General features: G+C 47.6%; 1 protein-coding gene across 5 annotated transcripts; it reads left to right on the forward strand.

Moving 5' to 3' along the window:
• Nucleotides 1-66: 66 nt before the first annotated feature.
• Nucleotides 67-20,776, forward strand: KLHL36 (kelch like family member 36). Of its 5 annotated transcripts, none has more exons than XM_087739386.1 (5): nt 67-404; nt 4,918-4,999; nt 8,889-9,962; nt 10,793-10,950; nt 17,364-20,776. In XM_087739386.1, the coding sequence occupies exons 2-5, from the start codon at nt 4,940-4,942 to the stop codon at nt 17,917-17,919; spliced, it is 1,848 nt and encodes a 615-aa protein (XP_087595512.1). In that variant the 5' UTR covers nt 67-404; nt 4,918-4,939; the 3' UTR covers nt 17,920-20,776. The 5 variants fall into 5 exon arrangements, with proteins under 5 accessions (XP_087595512.1, XP_087595514.1, XP_087595510.1 ...); XM_087739388.1 differs by having other exon boundaries at nt 4,921-4,999; XM_087739384.1 differs by lacking the exon at nt 67-404 and adding an exon at nt 4,212-4,652.
• The last annotated feature ends 60 nt before the right edge of the window (nt 20,777-20,836 follow it).

Below are 20,836 nucleotides of genomic sequence, written 5' to 3' on the forward strand. Positions count from 1 at the left end.
CCCGCCTCCGCCCCGCCGCCGGCTGCCAATGGCTCCGCGGCCTGCGCTGAGCCTGCCCCTGCCCCCGCCCGCCCCGCCCGGCCCCGGCGCGGGGGTTTCGGGGTGATGCAATAGCCCGGGGACGGGGGGACGGCGGGGGGGCGGGGGGGGCGCCTGGCTGCAGGGCGCAGAGCCCGGGCAGGGGGGCGAGGGGCTCGGCCCGGCGCGGAGGGGCCCCCGCCGCAGCGATGCCGCGTTGGGCCGCCGGTGTTTTGGCAGCCCCCCCGGTGCTTTCCTAGCCGCCGAACGGGCGGGAGGAGGAAGGAGGGAGAAGCGATGCGCAAGATGGAGCAGCCGCTGCCTGCGCGGCGGGGCCGGGAGCCGGGCCGGGCGCACGGGAGGTAGCCCAGCAGGAGAGAGAGCAGGTAGGCGAGGGGAGGGCGAGGGGCTGGAGGCCGGCACGCCGCTGTGCCAGCCGCCCCGGCCGGGGCAGGGGCCGGGGCAGGGGCAGGGGCCGGGGCGGGAGCCCCCCGCCGCTTGGGAGACTGCGGGAGCATCGCCCCGCACGGCGGCGGGCGGGAGCTGGGGACCGGGCGCGTCTGCAGCCGTGCGGGCTGGCCCCGAGCTCTAACGGGGTCTGTGAGGGTGACTTTGAGTCGTGACAGCTCGCTGGTGCTTCAGGTGTGCGTGCTGGGGGTGCCTGTGTGTGCGTGTGCGTGTGTGTGTGTGCTTCACCCCCTTGCAGATGGAGCGATCTCCCCCTACTGGGCTGCGCCTCCAGCGCCGCCGCCTAAAAATGCAACCACCTAACCCAAGCCAGCGCGCTGGCGAGAAATGCTGGGGTTTAGGCAAAAGGATGGGGGTTGTCTGTAAGGTTGCACTTCAGTCCTGTGTCCGCAGAAGCAGGTCCTGTGCCTTGCAGAACTCAGCTTGAAGTAAACGGCACCAGATGTTGTTGTGCCCAAGGACCGGAGTTCTAAAAACCAGCCCTTTGCACATATAAGTGGGCTTCTACCCTAAACCTGGGAGGCTGGAGACTGCAATTTCAATAAAAACTACATTCCGTGATAAAAAGTATCACATTTTGTTTCTTTTAAAGTTTGCAGCGGGATGTTAATTATTTATTTCACGTCAATACATTGTAAATGTGAAGTCTGAACAGTAAAAAAACCTCACTACCACCTACAGTTACTCAGTGTTCCCAGACATCTCGAGGAACAAGATTGCCAGAGCATGTGTTAATTGTAAGACCCCTCATTTACTGCCGTACCATGTGAAGCCCTAATCCTGCACGAAGCTCCTTCCAGAGAGGGTCCCGAGTGACGTGAGGTTCCCCGGAGCAGCAGGGCCCAGAACACGAGCGTATTGCTGCAGTGCATCTCTCTGATGTAGATGAGGTCATAGCGAAGGGAGAAATACTTCTCAAGTCAGTACAAGTGTAGGACACGGCACCTGGGTGAATCACGCTCAGTAGCTCTGTAGTCTGCAGGCTCTAGATGATAATATAATCACACATTAATAGGTCTGAATTTCTATCGATTTTCTTTTGGAACTGTCTTTAGGAACACTTTTTCTTTTTTAAAAGCCTTTATGCCGACCATTATCTGCTCATAATTTTTTTTTTCCCATAGTCTGCATTGATCATCCTTTGGCACTACCTTGCTGTTGTTTATACCTGCACCAGCTGCTGGTTGTCCTTGTCTCTTCACGCTTGCTGCTCAGCTCCTGATCTTTCCTAGGGGAGAGATGGGTGACTGAAATGTCACTGCCCTTAGAAGGAGAAAACCTCAACCTTGCTCCGGTCTCTGTGACCCAGCGGCTGGGGTGTTTGAATTATATTCATTAGGAACTTCATGCTTCGTACTTTTAGGTGCCAGATTCACGCCTCAGAACTGCATGCCTTCCTCGTGGGACCAAACCTCTTCTCTTTGCTTCTCTTCCTTGTCTTTGACACCTTTTCACGGATTTTTTCTTTTAACGCATGGAGGAATCAATATTGTGCTCAATTCCATCAGGCTGTAACTGGAGAGGGGAAAATACCTACTTTCCTGGCTTCAGTGAGCTCTGATTTGCTTTTCATATGGGAGCTTTGAGGCCTCCACCTTCTGCACATGGGTCTTTCCTTCCAGCGTGGGAAGATGTCACTGGCCTGGCGGGAGCATCTGCCTGCCTCCCCAGCGTTCTCGGAGAGGAAGCATAGACAACAGAAAAAGTGAAAGGACTTAAAAGAGGATTTATGGACTTCCTCAAAAAAAAGTCCCCAGCAAGCATGAAGTCTTGGATATCTGGACTGACCCTCAGCTCTCCAGGCTGTACTGATGAAGTTCAGGAAGGGTCTCAGAATGCGGAGGGAGCTGAGCAAACCGGACGGTTCTGCACAGCCATGGTCCCCCCGGAGGCTTAGCCGCTCTCCTAAAATAAATCGCTCCTGTGGCTCTTTGCCACCACACGTTTTTGCTTCTTTTCTGATCTTTCTATGTGAGTGTCCCCAATCCTGCTTCCCCATCTGTGTCTTTTCTGTGCAGGAGCAGAGAAAGTAATGGAGAGAATAATACCCTCTTTCAGGAAAAGGCTGCTGTGAATTTACGGATCACAGTCAGCATTAGGGTTGTCAGCAAAGTAGGTTTTTAACTTAGACAGTCCAGGAATTGAGGGTCTTTATCCTGGGTCCTCATGGTCGCAAGGGCTACAGGAGAGACCAAAGCTAGCAAAAATGTTTCTCAGCTTCAGACTCGATAATCAATTAGGTTAATAGAAATCCATCATCATCTCCGGTTTCTCTGAGGTGACTGAAGAACAGACACAGCCGGCTGGATGCTACTGCCCCAGCGCCAGAGCGGTTACCTGCGGTGGAGGGCTGGGTGGCAGCTGGGGTAGGTGCTAACGTCCCCGGCAGCCCTGGCACGCTCCCCTAGTTGAAAATGCGGCTGCTCCACGCCGTACACATCGTCTTCTGCCAGCGACAACTGCCCGTCACCATGAGGGACACGTGTCCAAGCGGAGCTGTCCTTGGTCAGAGCAGATGGAGCTTGGACGTGCGCAGTCTTGCTGGCTTCTGCTGTCCTGACCATAGCCTCTGGAAGGTGCTCAGGAGTGCTGGATTCACAAAGGGGTTTTTTCACTTGTAGCGTTGTGGTGAAGACCATTGCACTGAAATGGGACTCGGTGGGGTCTGCATACAATGTCTTTGCTTCTTACTTCATCCCTGAAGGAGGTGTCCTGTCAGCCCTGCTGTTCACCAAGGTGGTTTTTATTAACTTTTAAGCCTCCTGGGCCCTAATCAATGAGGAAAAGCCCTACAGCAGCATGCGTTGCTGAAGAGGTGCCAGTTGCAGGCTAGGCATTTTTGAGGTCAGATAGTTTCATGCCTGGGTAAGCAAGATGAGATGGTGACGGGGCTTCTCGCTGTGCCTTAATGCCCACACCCCCACGCCCGCTCTGCACGGTTTATCACTGCTTTACAAAATAACGCTGCCAAGTGTCCCGCGCTCGCTGTGACAAATGCCCCTGGCACAGACGAGGCTGGGGCAGGGGCTGGAGCCCAAGGCTGGGGAGGAGCGGCTGGGGGAGCTGGGGGTGCTCAGCCTGGAGAAGAGGAGGCTGAGGGGAGCCCTCATCGCTCTCTGCAACGGCCTGAAAGGAGGCTGGAGCCGGGGGGGTCGGTCTCTGCTCCCCAGGAACAAGCGATGGGACGAGAGGGAACGGCCTGAAGCTGCACCAGGGGAGGTTTGGGTTGGGTATTAGGAAAAACTTCCCGGAAAGGGCTGTCAGGCCCTGGCCCAGGCTGCCCAGGGCAGGGGCTGAGACCCCATCCCTGGGGGTATTTAAAAGATGGGCAGATGTGGCGCTTAGGGACATGGGTTAGTGGTGGGCTTGGCAGCGCTGGGTTAGCGGTTGGACTCGATGATCTTAAGGGTCTTTTCCAACCTAAACGAGTCTGTGATTCTCTACGGCCTTGGCTGCACCGCCATGGCTGCCGGCCGGCCTCCGCGCTCAGGCCGTGCGCTCCTCTCCCTGCGGCACCGCCGCCGGCCCGGCCCGCCGGCGGGGAAAGGCCCCGGCCCTCGGGGGCGGCCCCGGCTCAGCGGGCCGCCAGCGGGGGCCCGGCCGCCATTTGCTCTCGGCGGGGTGACCGGAGGCGCCGTGGCCCTGCCCCGCGGCACCTCCCCCGGCACCGGTTCCCGCCCCGCCGCCGTCCCTCCCCGCTCCCTGCAGCCGGCATTTCCTGCGCCGGCCCTGCCCGGCCGCGGCGGGCCCTCAGGCGAGGCTGCCCGCCGGGACGCCGCGCTGTGGTGGCTCCCCGCTCCCGCTGCGGCTGCGGGCCGGTTGCGAGGCCCCTTCCCGCCTCCTGGTATTCGTTGTTGCTTTGCTTTTTTCCCCCTTCTCTCTCTTTTTTTTTTTTTTCTTTTTTTTTTTTCTTTTTTTCCGGCTCAATAAACGCTGTGGAAACGCGCAGCCGTTGTGCGGCTGGGGAGGACGGCCCGGCGGGGAGGCGGAGGATGCGCCGCCGCGGCCGCTCTCCGCGGGGCGCGGGAGTGGGGCGCTGGAGCGGCCCGGGGCCGAGGGGCAGCCCCGCCGCTCGGGTCAGGCCTGCGGCCGGGGGCCGGGGGCCGCTCCCGCTGGCAGCGGGGAGGAGATGGTTGTACCCCGGGCAGCTGTAGCCAGGACTAGCCGTAAGTAAATAACTTCTTGTCGTTAATATACGTGCTAGTCTTCGATTATACCCCAGCACACCCCCGACTTGTTGACACAACCAAGCGTTAATAACACAAGCAAACAACATCAGGGAGCCGAAAACATTTTTTTCAAACTCGGACATTTTCAAACCGGAGATCAGCGTGTGCAGGTCTTCTTAGCTGTGTTATTTATTCAGCACAATATGGGTTGTAGCAGTCGGAAAGGATTGGTATGCTGCTAACATCTTTGCTTTTGTTCTAGAAGTACTGCGGCTCAGCCTGTCATGGAGGGAACCAGGCAAACCAGGATTTGTCGTCCACACAAGATAAGTGAATCCTCAAAGGTTCGTACGTTTTCTGTTGCCTACCAAAAAAGCAAGTTACAGAAATAACAGGAAGGGCTGTAAAGGCTCTGCTTTGGATGGACTGTTTTGGAGGAATGTGAATATTCTGAGCTTTTAAAAAGAGGCATGAAAACGGTGATCTACCTGCTCAAATATTTTTGATAGAAGAAGTTGCTATCTAGTGATTTTAAAAAAAAAAAAAAAAAAGGCAGCAGCAAATGGGCATCTGCTCATCGTGACTCATAACTTAAAAAAGAAACCCACATCATCGCAGCACAGTATTTTCTCTACACCAGAAATTCAGTCATTAAATGCAATGTGTTTATTTTGGGAATTTTTCGTACGGATCCATCTCATAAAATCTAAGCTAGTTACAGTAGCAAAGCTGGGATTACTTTTTAGGTTTAGTCTTTGTTTTGTGCAAGACGGGTGTCTTGACCCTGCAAACAGTAGTTATTCCAGTGAACTCGAGATGTTTTCTTAGGTTTCTGAGGTTATTTTCTTTGTATAGAATCTCTGCCTGCACAAATACACTGATTTTAGTTGGGAATCCATGGAAGTCCATCTTAGGTAGCTCTTCATGCAGGTCATCAGGATGATGACCTAAGATTTATAAGATGTTAATATCAGCTGTAATTATTATGTTCACTTTGTTTCATACCAGTGAAAACTGCTTTTCTGTTCTAGTGCGAGCAGTAGGCTACCGATGCTGCAGAGCAAGTCAAGTACCTTGTACTGCCGACAACAGCTAGAAGAGAAAAACTTTTCAGTGCCTGTATCTGTCTTATCAAAGTTGAATGAGACAGATGTCATTTTCTTTTGCATCACTGACGAGTAGTGGTACTGCATTAACAACCTGAAGGAAATTGGATCTTTGAACCTGAAAGAAGTTAAAATACTGCTCTAATACCATTGATGAAAGATAAACAGGACTAATATTTAAATGCGTCCCGACCAATATAATCTTTCCCTGAGTGCTGATCCTGTCTACCATTTAAATGGTTGTCTGAATGTAATAAGAATTCATCGCATTAAAAATTAATTAACTTGACAGCATTGTTTTATTTTCTTGCTTAGACAGCAGCTGTCACTATCTGTTAAACCTAGAATTACTAGATAATGCTAAAGCTGTTCTACAGAGTATAAATAGCTTGAGAAAGATGTTCATGTTTAGTATAAAATTAGTCGTGGTTTTGAAACGTGCAGCTATCAGCTGCAGTTATTTGCTCACTGAACGAAGGAACTCGCTAAGTGGCTGAAATATGTTAATATATTCTGAGTCCATCCAATGCCGTGCGTAATGATTTTATGCTTGATTTCTGAAGTAGCAGCAGTTCTACATGGCAACAAGGATTTTGGGAGTACAAGTTGTCAGGCGTATTTGCGGTCAGGATTATGCTGCTGACTCGACAGCCAGCTAAGCAAATAGGGATCTCTGGCAAATCTTATATTCTGGTGTAATCTTGTTATGCACGATGGTGGTATTAGAGAAACGATCAGCCAATTTACAGAGACGAGAGGGAATATGTTTTTGGTTGAATCCAATAACTGTCCGCCATGAGTCAGATTCAGAAGAGGGTGCTGCAAGATGTTAGTTATTGTCTGTTCATCCGCTGTCCTTTGTCGTAGTTGCCACAAATGTGTGGTTTGTCCTTTGCCATATTTATTCTTCTTCCCACCTCCTCCATCCCCTGGTCTCTGCTTTGGCTCCTGTATGATATCAGCATTTCTCAACCTGAGAAAAATGAAAATAAAAAACTTTACAATCGTTAAACCCCTTTTTTTTTTTTTTTTCCCGTTGCAGATCTCTGGCAGTTTTGTTCCTCAGTGGAAGTTACTTTGTTGTCTATGCCATAGATCCCTTTTTAAGTTCAGAGATACGATAAGGCAGTGAGTATAAGGCAAATTAAAGAGTTCTGGCCCAGAAAACTTATAATTATTGAAGCCTCTTCACTTAGATTGGTTTAACTCCGGTACACTTGCATGTACAAAGTTACTCCAACAGAAGGCTTTTTGGCAGCTTCGTCTCCATTGTTTAGAAAAGAGCGTAAGCAAAACTGAAGAGAAGCCACTGGGATATCGGGCTAAGAGCAGCACATTTGGTTATTAATTTGGGTCTCGTCTTTGGCAGACTGCCTGTTGTGTACCACCGACTGCTGAAAGGCAGGCGTGGGAGGTCGGGCTCCCAAGGTTGGTATTAGCTCAGGAGGATTGGCTGCCATCGCGTCTGGACAGTGGTGAGCTGCCTGCATTAATCCTGGTTATCTCATCGTGTCAATGTACAGTTACCAAATTCTGTACACAGAGTGCTTATCTAGAGTGAGGGTTGCGTGCAGGGGAAAAAACTTGGCTCTAGGACTTGAACCTTTCCCATCCAGGTGGGTAGAGAAGCTGTCTCACCGTGATTTAACCAAGGCATTAATGGCTCAGCCAGACAGCAATAATTATGGGCTTTCTGTTTGGGAAACCAGGAAAGCCACGGATAGCTAGGGTTTCTAGGAGAAGCAACAGTTTGGTGAAGGAAAGGTCGAATGCCTGAGAGGCTTGAAGAGACCTCAGGTCACCTGTGTGACTGTTTCCAGTGTAGATATGGGCTGAGACACCTTTTCAGGGTGTCACTTCGGGGAATTCAGTCTGACGGTGTAGAACTGGACAAGACCCAGGGTCCTACAGCCAGAACCTAGAGCTAACTTAGGTACGATGCAAAGACGTGCTTCCTTTCCACCTCCTTTCGTTTCTCTTACATGTTCTTACAGGCTCTGCAACTCTGCCTGTTTTGGATTTGGTAATTAAAGTTATGTATTTGCATTTAACTTAACCTGGCTTTTATTAAGAGAGATCATAAGGTAACTGACTGTACCATCAAGCATTCCATTCCTCTGGAAGGATGGTCCTAAAAGCTGCGTCGCTTGACGTACTGGGGTGACCAGCCCCTTCAATACGTGTTCTGCAGGACAGTCAAGGGGTAACAAAACATTTCCTTTTCAGTTCTTCTGAAGACTGGTAACGCGAGTCTGTGAGAAAGAGGCGAACGCTGGTTGCCTCAAAAGCTCTGTGGCACGTACAGAGCTGGTGGGAAGAATGTCTGGCTCGGAGGGATCCCAGAAGGGCACTTAATGGACATGTTCTGAGGGCATTCTCCCCTTTCTTTAAAATATAAATATTTAGTCGTATTCATTAAAACAAACACTACCGCGGCTTCTGGACGCAAGTAGGAGTCTTATGGGAATGTTATCCACATGTGTGGCTTTGCACATAAATAAACAGCTGTTATTTTTGAATGCAGTATGTGTGCCTGGAATAACGTGGAAAGAAAGAGAGGGATTTTACCCTAACGAGCTTAGAAATGCAGAGTTCTGAAAAGATTTAAGAGGGGGTAGCTGTCAAGTAAGCACTAACCCAAACAATACATGGGCTGAATGAAACTTTGGCACACTGCTGCATGTGTGGCTCCCACTCCAGATATTTAGCGAGTAGCTTAGTTGGGAAGAAGTCATTTGGGGGACAAGTAAGAAAGGAAGTGTCAGCAAGATGTCTCGAAGACAATGAGTGGAAGAGTTTCGGAAAATCATGCCTGTATAAATCATCGGGGAGGAGGTTTGGATGCAGCACTGTGGAGGAGGTAGGAGTAAATTACAGAAAAAAAAAAAAAAGGGGGGGAGTAGGAAGCAGTAAAAGTCTGCATAGGCCTTTCAAAGTGAAGGTGAGGAGCTTGGGCTCGTACTGTGTTGCTTGACAACTGTTTCAAGTCAGAATTTATTATAAATGTGCAACACAAGTAAGCTTTCTCTCTCGTGTGTATGACAGCATCTAATGGGAAAACACTTTGTGCACACTGAAATTTTCTCGGTGAAGATAACACCTGCCTGATGCTGTTTGTTTATCCCAGGTGTACAGGTGGGATGACCACTCTAGCCTAGTTCTTCAGAGCCTGAATGAGCAGAGGCACCGAGGCCTCTTCTGTGACATCGTCCTCGTGGCGGATGAACAGAGAGTCCCTGCCCACCGGAACCTCCTCGCTGTTTGCAGTGACTACTTCAACTCTATGTTCACCATTGGTATGCGAGAAGCCCACCAAAAAGAGGTTGAACTTTTTGGAGCCTCTTACATTGGTCTCAAGGCTGTGGTGGATTTCCTTTATGGCAGTGAGCTGTCTTTAGATGGAGGCAATATCGACTACGTGCTCGAAACAGCTCACCTGCTGCAGATCTGGAAAGTGGTTGACTTCTGTTGCGAGTATCTGGAGAATGAAGTCAGCGAGGAGAACTATTTGTACCTGCAAGAGCTAGCCTCTATTTACAACCTGAAGCGCCTTGACTCCTACATTGATTCTTTCATCCTGCAGAACTTCGGCACGCTGTCTTTCACCCCGGACTTCCTGCAGAACATTTCCTTGCAGAAGTTGTGCCAATACCTGGACAGCAGCAACGTGCAGCAGGAGTGTGAGCACGACTTGCTGCAGGCTGCCTTGCAGTGGCTTACCCAGTACCCGGAAAGGGAGAACGAGGCTTACCAGGTTCTGGATAACATTCATTTTCCCTTGATACCTAAAAGCGATCTCCTCCATCGAGTCAAGCCTGCTGTCTGCTCTCTTCTTCCCAAAGAAGCAAACTGTGAGGGGTTCATAGAGGAGGCGGTGAACTATCACAATAACGTCACGGCTCAGCCGGTGCTGCAAAACAAACGGACAGCCCTGCGGACCTGCGAGGAAAGGCTCCTCTTTGTGGGTGGGGAGGTTTCCGAACGGTGCCTGGAACTGAGTGATGATACCTGCTTCTTGGACATCCGAAAGGGGCAGTGGGTAGCAGAAACCCCTCTCCCAGCCAGACGAAGTCACCACTGTGTTGCAGTCTTGGGAGGCTTCATCTTCATAGCCGGAGGCAGCTTTTCAAGAGACAATGGAGGGGATGCAGCTTCCAATCTCTTATATAGGTATGATCCCCGCTGTAACCAGTGGATAAAGGTGAGACTTAAGCTGTATTATTTCTCTGTTTAAAGTCCTTAATGTTTAGAGTGTTTTCTTCTTTTTGGTGGAAGGACAGGGCTCATTAGAATAACCAACGTAGCAACACTTGCCAGTGGAAATACTTAAGTTGAAAAAGCAGCTACTTGAATCCTGTGTGGGAATGCTTAAGTTACACACACAGCAAAAGAGTTGGGGGCAGATTTTCAACTTGATTTGGGATTTGGGCCTCTCATCTGTGAAATTCCTGGTCAGCATCCACCTGGAACTCTTTAGATTACTTTTGGGAGTAATGCTAGAATGGACTTACAGAGGCGATTGCTTAGTTCATCTTTCTCAAGCAGTAGCATATATAACTAAATCAAGAATGGGTCTGATGTAAAAAGAAAATGTCTCTGACGCTTGTCAAATGTCTGTGTGCTAAATGTCTCTGAGAACAAGCTATTCGCTTCCAGTCCTGCTGTAAAACTCGGCGGCCAGTGCAGGTTCCTATATGAACCAGTCATCCTGTGCGGTTCAGTTGTGGGTTTGAGTGATTCCAATATATGTTTCTTGCAGAGTTTTGGAAGGAGGCCAATGTAACACCAACATTTGTAGAGTAACCTGTCTCTTAGATGCTTCCTCTTGTCCCCTTTTTTCAAAATGAATGCTATGTAACATGCTACTGCAGAAAAACAGAAGTATTTTATGAATTTAATGGTCAAAACCAGTAGCTCTCCTTTCCAAATAAATGGGAAGAAGCAACTATCCTATCCTCAGACATGAATATGCCTTAAGTCAGCTTGCTTACCTGATGTTTGAAGATGTCAGCCTGTTCTTTTTTTTGACAGGTTGCCTCCATGAGACAACGCCGTGTAGATTTCTACCTGGGAGCTATTACCGACATGCTGGTAGCTGTTGGGGGCAGGAATGAAAACGGGGCGCTTTCTTCAGTTGAGACCTACAGTCCGCAGAAGGATTCGTGGTCCTATATAGCAGGCTTGCCCAGGTAATAGAGGTGTTTGGGAAGTTATCCTGTGTTTGAAGAACGGTAGTAAAGGGAGCCTGTGTGACTTTAGCTGATGAATGGGCAACCCTCGCAGGGAGGCAAGGGGATATATAACCGACGTGGTATCAGCAAGTAACAAACCATATCAGCATTTGGTATTTGAGCAACCATCTCTTCCAGGCAGCGTGCCTCACGTCAGCTTGATAGGTTTTAATTTTTGTCCTGAGGTACGTCTGAAGGATGGGAGGGAGAGCTCTTGTAATTCCACCCTACTATTCTTAAACTATTTTTCCTGAGGTCACTTGGAGTTCAATCTTTTCAGAGGCACTGTTCAGATCTTGATCAAAGGCTTTTATAATTTATTTGGCCTTATTTTGTCACCTTGGTGTGATTGTTTGCCTTGTAAGGTGTTTTTCTCTGTTTGGCTGCTCAGGTTGGCTGTTGTAGATAAACCGCATTTACCCGTATTGCAAATAGATAACCCTGGCAAATGTGATCTCTCTTTCTCTCAGCCTGAGTTAAAACTTAGCGGCTCTACTTTTGAGAGGCTTTAGTGCTGCAGCTCTTCTTGTAAGAGCAGCACAGGACATTGCTAGTATTTTGAATCAACGTTTGAGTGGTGACTTCGTAAGAATGGTACGGTAGCATTTCATTTGCAAACAGCTCTTCAGATTTAGCAATATTTCACATTCATGGAAATTACAGGAGTATTGGCTTTACGGATGGTATTTTCATGATGTCTGAAACCTGCAATGTCAGAAGCGGTGCTTGCTTTCTTAGTGGCATCACAAACAAGATACTTGCAATTTGATTTTAGAGTTCAGGGTTTTTTCCCTTATTCCCTTAGCCGCAGAGCTGCGGAGCCATAGGCAGGCAGGGAAGGCACAGAAGCCTGTTGCCCAATTCTATTTTGGGTAGGTGCTGCAATGCGAGTCTGATCCAGGCTAACAGCTGGGCTCGAGGGCTCTTCAGAAGCAGGATGCTTTTTTCCGTTTTATTTCTGCTCGCACGGGCAGATCTAGCAGTTGAGGCTAAACACCACGGTCTCTCCTGGGAAGCTGTGCAGGAGAGTGTCGTCAGTTCCTAAGCCCTTCTGTTAACTCAGTGACCTGTGAGATCCCAGTAACATCTCAGAAATTGTAGCACAGCTTTTTTTTTTTGCCTTTTTTTTTTTTTAAACACTTCTCAAAGAAATGTAGATGTGACCCGAATGCCTTGCATGTTGTTAGAAAAACACTCACCTTAGAACCAGTATGGATATTTTTTTCCCAGCGTATAAGTGGTCCTGGGGAAGCTTGCGGACTGTAAGCTGTCCGAAAAGGGGCATTTTTTCTGCATGTTCCTACTGCTACCTGTGTGTTGGCTTTGGGAATTTTCCAGCTGCAGCATAAAAGTGAACTTTGACTTGGGGGGTGTTAATTTTTCATGAGATTGCCTAGCTGGTCCTCTTGGACTAGGCAAAAATCCCCCTTACGGGACAGACCTCACTTACACTGACTTAGCTGGTTGCTGAACTGCAGGGTTAGGCTGTGGTACAGTGACTATCTTAAGTTATTGCAGCATCCCAAAAAAATAGTTCTGCATCCTCTCTTCCAGCCTGCTCTGTCCTCGTCGCATGCTAACTGTCCCTTGCAGCAGCTCAGGTGTTTGTGCAGCTGCGTAGTGAACTAGATAGTTTCCCACTTTTCCACGTAGCTGCTCTCTTGCATATTAATATGCCTTTAGTTAGATCTTAATGGACACTTGGTACCATCAGATTTTCTGTTTTTTTCAGCCCTCTTCCTCCTTTTGGAGAACTCTTGCGTTGGGCAGTATATTGTTTGCAACAACCGTTTTTCTGCGCAGAAGGAATAAACTTAAAAGAACTTTATGCAGGTTGCAAAAGGCAGAAATCAGCGTGGAGGTGGACAACAGAAAGAAACCTGAAAGCAGGGGCAAGCAAACGCTGCTGGAGCTCAGAGAGATGTGGGTGGCTGCTGGAAGGGACCTGGGCAGTCCTTTCCCGAGGCGCTTCAGATGGATTTGCTGACAGCAGGGGAAGGATGAGAGAGAATTTTGTGATCTGTTCAAGACTAGAAGCAAGAATGCTAGCCACAGTTCCTTCTGTGTACTCCTGTCATCCCATCAACATACTCTTGATCTGATCTCTGTTTCCCTCCCCACTGCAAGCTTTTGTTCCTCAAACTGATTTTGGTTACTGTTCTTACCCAAATGACATCTCCCCCAGCCCTGTTCTAGCAGCAAGTCTTTGTTCCTCATGTAGAGGAAATCAGAAGCTCCAATCCTCTGCTTCTTCACTGCCTGATCAGGCAACGTGTCCCAACAGAGCTGCCTGGTTTCCTGCGGTTTTCTGTCCTCTTCCCTCTGAAGAGAAAGCATGCAGGTTTTTTGTCCTCGTGGGTGCATGGCCAGCAGAAGCAGGCTCCCTGCCCGCAGCTCTGGTGGTGTTTCTGCCTGCTGTAAGCCAGCAGCTGCCTGCAGGGCTATTCCCGGGAGCGATAGGCACGTGTTGAGGTCATTTTGGGGTGTAGGCTTGCGTAGTTCGATTGGAGCTGCGTGGGGTTGGACTCTCAGGGGTTATATTTGGTAAAGCTTCTACTCTGAACATGCAGAAAATGGTTTTATTTTTTTTCTTCCCAGGGGTTATAGCTTGCCACGCGTGCAGAGGTTTTCAGGGGAAAGGCAATGGTTGCGTCCTTGAATACACACGCCTCCTGCCCACTGCCAAATCCTGTGTCCGTGTTGCCGTACGCAGGCACAGTCATGCTCCTCTAAGGAAGAGCTCTGCAAGCTCTTTTTTATCTCTTCTTCCCCCCACCCCCTTCCCACCCCAACGTGGTCAAAACAACACGTTGTTTTCCTTAACCACTTTCTTGGAAGGAGCTGAGCTGTTTTGACTGAAATCATGCTGTCTTACTGAAGAAGAAAACACAGCCTCTTGAGGCAGATGCTTAATGTGGAAAACTTCAGCCAAGCTATCTAAAGGGTGGACGTGGTCCAAGTTTGCTACAAGTGAATTTTGCCTGACTCTCATTAGGGTCCTGGGTTGTGGGATACCTTTCCCATTCTTCAGAGAGGTCCTGTATTTTTTTCACCCTTTTCCCAGGCTCCGTGGGAGCAGTTGCTGCCATAGTTTCTAGCCCGGAAGGTAGCAGCGGTGGCTGACAAGCTTGGCAGAGCAGAAGTTGGTGCAATGTGTTCTCATCTTGAATAGACCATGAAAAAGTCTGCTGCAAACAACAGTGAAATTAATTGAGTGGCCCTAGGTTAAAGTTTGGCAGAACAACTGAAAGCAGTTGTATGAGGAAATGTGCTGGAACAGGTTAACGAATGATGGTATCTGCTCTGCTAGTTGTGTCATGAATAATCTCGCAGGCTTGCAGCAGGTGGACACCGAGATTCAGAGCTACAGCAGCTCGCCTGGACTTCGGTTGGAGTAGGGGATTCCCAAACCTTTATCGAGTTGGGCCAAGTGTTCTTCTGTTTAAGAAAATAAACGGTAGATTTTCTAGCATTGACTGAATGGTGTTACTGTGTTAGAAGCTGTAATTTTTGCAGCATTGTATCTAGGTAAGTCATTCAAAATCAGCAAGTGGCTCTAGCAAATATTCTGAATCAAAACTTCCTTCTCCTTAATGCCTCTGTCTTTTTCTGGCCACTGTTACAGATAACGCTGCCAAAACGCTCAATGCTTTCTGTTGGAGGATGTCTGGACCCGCTGTATCGAAGTGTCCTGTTCTGTTACACATCTAGACATGCCCCTGTTTAAATCACAGGGCTTGCAGAAAGGATTCTCATTGATTGTTTCCAATCTGTGCATTATATTTCATGCAGTTTTCTATTCGTGTGAAGCAGGGTATGTGCAATTTTGGATGAGCTTTTCAGAAGTCAGGCAAAGTGAAACACCTCTGGCGTATTTCAATGGGTAATCTCCCTATATTGGAAAATAAATCGATGGTCGATGCTTCAGATATGATCGCCTCTTTCAAATTACTCTTGCAGCTATTGCTGTTCACTGGACATACCCATTGATTGAGGCAAAAAGAAAGGCATCAGTGTTTTTTCTGCAGCTGTCTATGCTAGACTACTTGCGTGTGCTTGAGAGAAAATGTCTATTGCTTGCTTCCCTACTTTTCAATTAGTGTAGGAGAACATTTAACCTACTTCTCCAAAGGTCACTCAAATTTTTCTTAACTTAGTCGTCTTTTTTTTTTCCCCCCAAATGCTGAATGTAATGTGATTGCTGTGAGCAGTACAATAAGTGTTGGATTCAGTGTCATTGCACTCTTCTCCTTCTGACTCCTCAAGACTAGCTGTTGCCTGACACTGCTTCCGCAGCGGAGCGCACCGTGCGTCCTCCAGGTAGCTTACTGCTTGGATGGGGGTTTAAAATCCAGCGCAGTTTGAGAAAGGAAAGGAATTCAAGTTGTCCATCCCACTTCCCAGACAGGTAGTCTACTTTTTAAGACCCACTCCTGTGTATATAGAGAAGGAAAGACTCTAGCAACCAGACAGGGTGCCACTGGAGACATACGCTGCCAGTTGGTGTTCGTGAGAGACCACAAAGAAGGCGGAGCAGCGCCCATGTACACTACGCCGGCCGCAGCGGTTCTGGCAGGTGCGCAAGCTGCAGTGCACGCGCTCAGGGTGCTTCATGTCAAACAGAAGCACCGAGCATGAGTTACCTGCTTCCACGGTTAGGCAGATTGTGAGCTGCGCAATTTTTGAGTTGCCTTTTTGGATAAAGTCTCATAACCATGTCTTAGTCCTCTCTTTTTTTCTTTCTTTCTTTTTCCTGAGTGGCTAAGGGGCAGTACAGGTCTGAAGTCACCTCTGCAAGGTCTCCAGGGATGGTGCTCCAGCCCCTGTAGTTGAAAGGTCTGTCCTGGTCACTCAGCATTCTTAGGCCAAGCGTGTCAAGGATTTTTCTGTTTCTTGTAGCAGGAGCCTGTTAAAATATCTGATTCAGACACTGGTCAGGGATCAGAAGCTTTGGTAGGCATCTAGAGTAATAAACATCTTTTAGCTTTTCTCAGAAGTGTTGTGCTTTCAGCGTAGATGTGGGTTTTCTCTTCTATTCCACCTTTTCCCTTGGCACAGAAGTGCTTGGCACTTAGGTGTGTGGAAGAAGTTATGATACCGTGTGTGTAGCTGAGAGAAACTATTACCATGCGAAATAAAAACAGCTCAAGGTTCTATCCACGTTGAGTTTTCAGCGTGTTCAGGCATGGTTCAAAAGCATTCCAGGCTAAAGTAGTGCTAACCTAGGTTTGTCTGCCGTAGAGGTTGAGTTGTCTCGAGTCCTTGACCACAAAGGATGGTAGTAGAGGCTCGTGAGTGCAGCATGATGAGTATATTGCTCTGCAGCCCTATGGGTATTAAATTGTTGGGGCTCTTTGTCCCAGTGTGTGAGCCAGTTTGCTGGGGCTGCAGCTACATCTTTTGACACCCCCCACACCCGAAAAAAGGGCATCTGCAGGAGCGGTGTGTTCAAAGAAGCCGAGGCTGCCCCTCGTTTTAGCATTCCACTTCTAAGAGCTCGAAGGGGTTTGGCCGGGAATATCCTAGTGTGGTGTTAAGAACAGCCTCAAGAATTGGGTTTGTAGTGGCTTTATTACAGCTGATCAAAGGGGTTTTCTCTCTGCCCTGTGGAAGCAGCATGCATGGTGTCGGCTCTGCCATCTCCTTTTGTCTTATTTCAAACATGGACTCTGATCTGTGATTGACTGAGGTCTGTTGCCTTGTCCTGGGGTGACCAAAGAAGGTATCACCTGCGTAGAAGTGGCAGAGCAGATGGATAGCTCGTGAAAAGGACACTACGTGTATCATGACTGCAGATAAACTGTGCTGTGAGCACTAGTGGATAAGAAATGTGATTCGTGATCCTGAAGCTGTGGAAGGGAAAGGCAGCAGTAGTTTTCGTGTTGATTTTTCTTGGTCAATCGCTCCTGGTACGTCCGAGAGGTATCATGATTATTTCCTCTTTCTGTCATAGAAACCCTTGCTGAGATGTGGATTTTTTCCTCTCTGGCCCTTTCAGACTGATCCAACCCAAGCACTGGAGCAGGAAAATGGGAGCGAAGGCCATGCCAGCTAGAGCAGGAGGGGTTACTTCTGTTGTGTGACACACTGTAGAGGATGCCTTAAAAAGTGCTTGTCATACCTTAGCGCTCTGTAGCGACCGGGTATGAAAAGGACGCCTTAAAAAGTGACTGTCGTACCTTAGCACCCTGCAGCGCAGGGGGAAGCAGTGTGAATAAGAGTAGTTACTGGGTAACTAAAAGGATTAGGGATTCTTCTGTCTTTAGTTACTGGTTACTTTTCTTCTTTAGTACCCCTCCTTATTGAATGCTTGTGTATCACGATAAAATCCATAAGTACTAAGTGGGATCATTTTTGTTTGCCTGTCCTAGGTTTACCTACGGCCACGCTGGAACAGTCTACAAGGAATTTGTGTACATTTCAGGAGGCCACGATTACCAAATCGGCCCCTATAGAAAAAACCTGCTGTGTTACGATTACCGCACGGATGTTTGGGAGGAGAAGAGGCCCATGATCACTGCCCGAGGGTGGCACAGCATGTGCACCTTACAGGACAATATCTACTCCATCGGTGGCAGCGACGACAACATCGAAACCATGGCTCGTTTTGACATTCTGAGCGTGGAGTCGTACAGCCCTCAGTGTAACCAGTGGACCAGAGTTGCTCCTCTGCTGCAAGCAAACAGTGAGTCGGGGGTGGCAGTTTGGGAAGGCAAGATTTATATCCTCGGAGGCTACAGCTGGGAAGAAACGGTCTTCTCCAAAACAGTCCAGGTTTATGATAAGGAGAAAAATAAGTGGTACAAAGGAACTGACTTACCCAAAGCAATTGCTGGTGTGTCTGCATGTGTCTGTGCATTGAAACCCAAAACAGAGGACAAAAAGAAAAAGACGAAAACAAAAAAACATCAAGATCGAGGAAGATGACTACGTCTGGATAACCACCCTTGGACGGTGGCCTCCAAAAGGACCTTGTGTTTAATCATTTCTATCTAGCCTTGATTCTTTCTTTTTCTTTTTAAATGGGGGGGAAGGCATCTTCTGAAGCCTCAGAAAATGTACAGTTGAATGTGGGTTTTGGATTAAGCTCATGTTTAAGGTAAAAACAACAAAAGAAACCAAAAAAACCACCCTGCTACTATATAAGGGGTGATACGGCAAGAGAGGTGATGCTGCTCTCCTGAATGCTAAGGCTTAGTCTTTTACTTCTGTGGTTCATGGCATTTCCACACACATTGTATTATATTGACGTTTTTAAAATAAGGTTGAATCTGTGGCTGCGATGGTAATGTCGGGGGGAGGAGGCGGAGCAGTGAGTGTCTGGTTTGAAGTTACAGAGCAGTTCAAAGGAGCTCAGAAGCAACTGCTAAGAAAAAACGAGATGGATCTTCAATGTTGTAAACCTTGAATTCTTGTAACGTTCAATTTCATTTACAATACGTACTTGAGTTGTTAGTATCAGGTTTCTGGAACACGTGAGCGTTGCAAGAGAATACTGCTTTTGGTGAATGCAGGTCAGATCAGCCTGAAGAGCAAATAACTCCACTGGACTCTTAAGATGAAGAAGCCCTCACTGTGTGGCTGAAGAATAGGTGGGGTTGACTTGGGCTTGGATTGATAGCATTGCGAACTTGGAAATCTGGGAAAGGCGAGGTGACTTTTGCATCCCTTCTTGTGGCACTTTTCCTATCTAAACACAATAGCAAGTTTTTCTTGGGCTTCAAAACATGGCCCAGAACGAGAAAAAGAAAAAAATCTTCTCAAATCTTTTTTCCAGTTCTTTGAGGATTTGGATGGAAACGGTACAATTTGCCTTGGGCTTCAAAGCAGATGGAACCGATAGAGCTCGCTGCGAGTCTGGGGGTTGCTGGATAGGGTAACGGTGGGGAGGAACGGCAGGAGGATCCTTCAGGTGAGCCTGAAGCAAGGTGCTGTCCTTGCCCAGCGCTCCCGGGCTGTAGAAGCTGGGATCTGCTTTATTTAACTCAAGCCTCACCATGGTCACGGCTAGTAGCCAGTGTGAGCAGGGGCCCATACTAGACTTGTTTGCTGTCAAAAAGCTTATTAACCAAGGATGATTAATTGGGGTTCAGTAATGCTGAAGAACAGCAACTTTTTTTTTTTTTACCTGAGCTAATAGCTCACACTTTCCTCTTCCGCCCCCCCCAAAGTTCAAAATGTCTTTTCATGAGAGTAGGCCCTTCTGATGGGCTTGGCGGGGCCTCAAAGCCATGGCTCATCAGGCGCGCAACCGAACGCCTTCCCCAGCGAGACAGGTTCGAAAGGAAGAAACCCAGAACATACTCGGGACTGCGTTTGGGATCCAGACAGCGGGACTGACCTGAAAATCGTCTCTTCGATCCTCTGCATCACACTGTCCTCTGCAAACCAAGTACAGAGATTTCCAACCCAAGTGTTAGTCCATCCTCTACAAACACAGCTGATTCTGCTGCAGATATTAAAATTCCCCGACTGTCTGGCCAGCTTTCAGGCATTCACCCTGGGGCATTTTACAAATGCACCTCTCGTTTGCAAGAAGTCGATCACCAGCAATCTGATACAACCACTTCAGTTACTGTAATAATGCCAGGCCACAGGTTAATATTCCTCCTTCCCAAAACAAGAAATTTTTAGAAAATTTTTAAAAACAACTTTTATACTTTTTTATAACACATTTTGCTAACTCAGTCTCGTTTGCCATATATTATTTACTGTAGAAGCTACCGCTCTGTAATTGTGACCCCGTTGTTGCCGTCAGGAACTCGTCGCGCGGTGGATCGTGCAGTCTTTGTGCCGTTGGTCGGGATGCGGTGCAGCTGCTCAGCAGCATTCATGTGCCCAGCGCCGTCAGGCAGTCGGCTGTAACTGTGACTATCGTATGGCCTCTTCCCCGGTAGCCCCGCTCGCCAGGCCTGCTAAGCAACACGCTTTATTTTCAGCTGTTGGTGATCTGCGGAGTGGATTTGCAAGGGCTTTGGTTTAAAGTTCTGCTGGGGAACTGTTGGTTGTTGCTGTTACTTCTTCCTCAGTCCTTCTTTCACACCTCCCTAATGCACCATAACCATGTATTTCAGATTTGCCTTTTATTTTTTTCCCCCCATCTGGTGTACAGACAGTTGATATCCTGCTACCCTCCTTTTTTTTTTTCCTTTTTTTTTTTTTTTCAACTATTTACCTCAATAATTGGAAAACACTAAGAAAACATTTTTGCACTTAATTTCATTTGAAGCTCTTGTAAATTAAAGAACTCTCGGATATATTACAAGAACATATTAGTATTGAAAGAGGTACCTCTGAATAAATTTCTGGAGTGCAAGGAAGTTACAGGTTTCTTTTTCAGTGCTAAGAAAGGATTTAAGAAAACTAGTTGAAATTAATTTTGTGAAAGTCCTTGAGGTTTTTTTGGTGTTAAAAAAAAAAAGCCTCAGGAGTTAGTCTTTCATTTGCATTAATGGATTTGTTTTAAAGCCTTTGTACGCTGCATGAGGTAATGGTTATTCTTTTTTATCCTAAAAATAAATTAAAAAAAAAAAACCAACACATTTTGGTCATGACAAACTCATTAATGAGTTGTTTGGGGGTTTTTTTATATCTGAAATCCTTGCTATGTTGACTGACAACTACTTAACTTTTGGGGACGTTTTCATGTGTAAGTATAGAACACAAATTTCAAAGACTTGCTTTGTTTCTGTTAATGGGTTGCTTGTTACTATATCCCCCCTTTTAATGTGTTTATGTATTACATTAATGTCTGGAAACAATAAATCCAGTTTAGAATATCGTATTCAGCACTGTCTGACTTGTGTATTGATTTAATTGAGCTTTTCCTTTTTGATAAACTGGA

The sequence above is a fragment of the Nipponia nippon genome, unplaced genomic scaffold (genome assembly GCF_047370975.1).
Source record: "Nipponia nippon isolate SJK-2023a ecotype South Korea unplaced genomic scaffold, ASM4737097v1 scaffold_7, whole genome shotgun sequence".
Lineage (NCBI taxonomy): Eukaryota > Metazoa > Chordata > Aves > Pelecaniformes > Threskiornithidae > Nipponia > Nipponia nippon.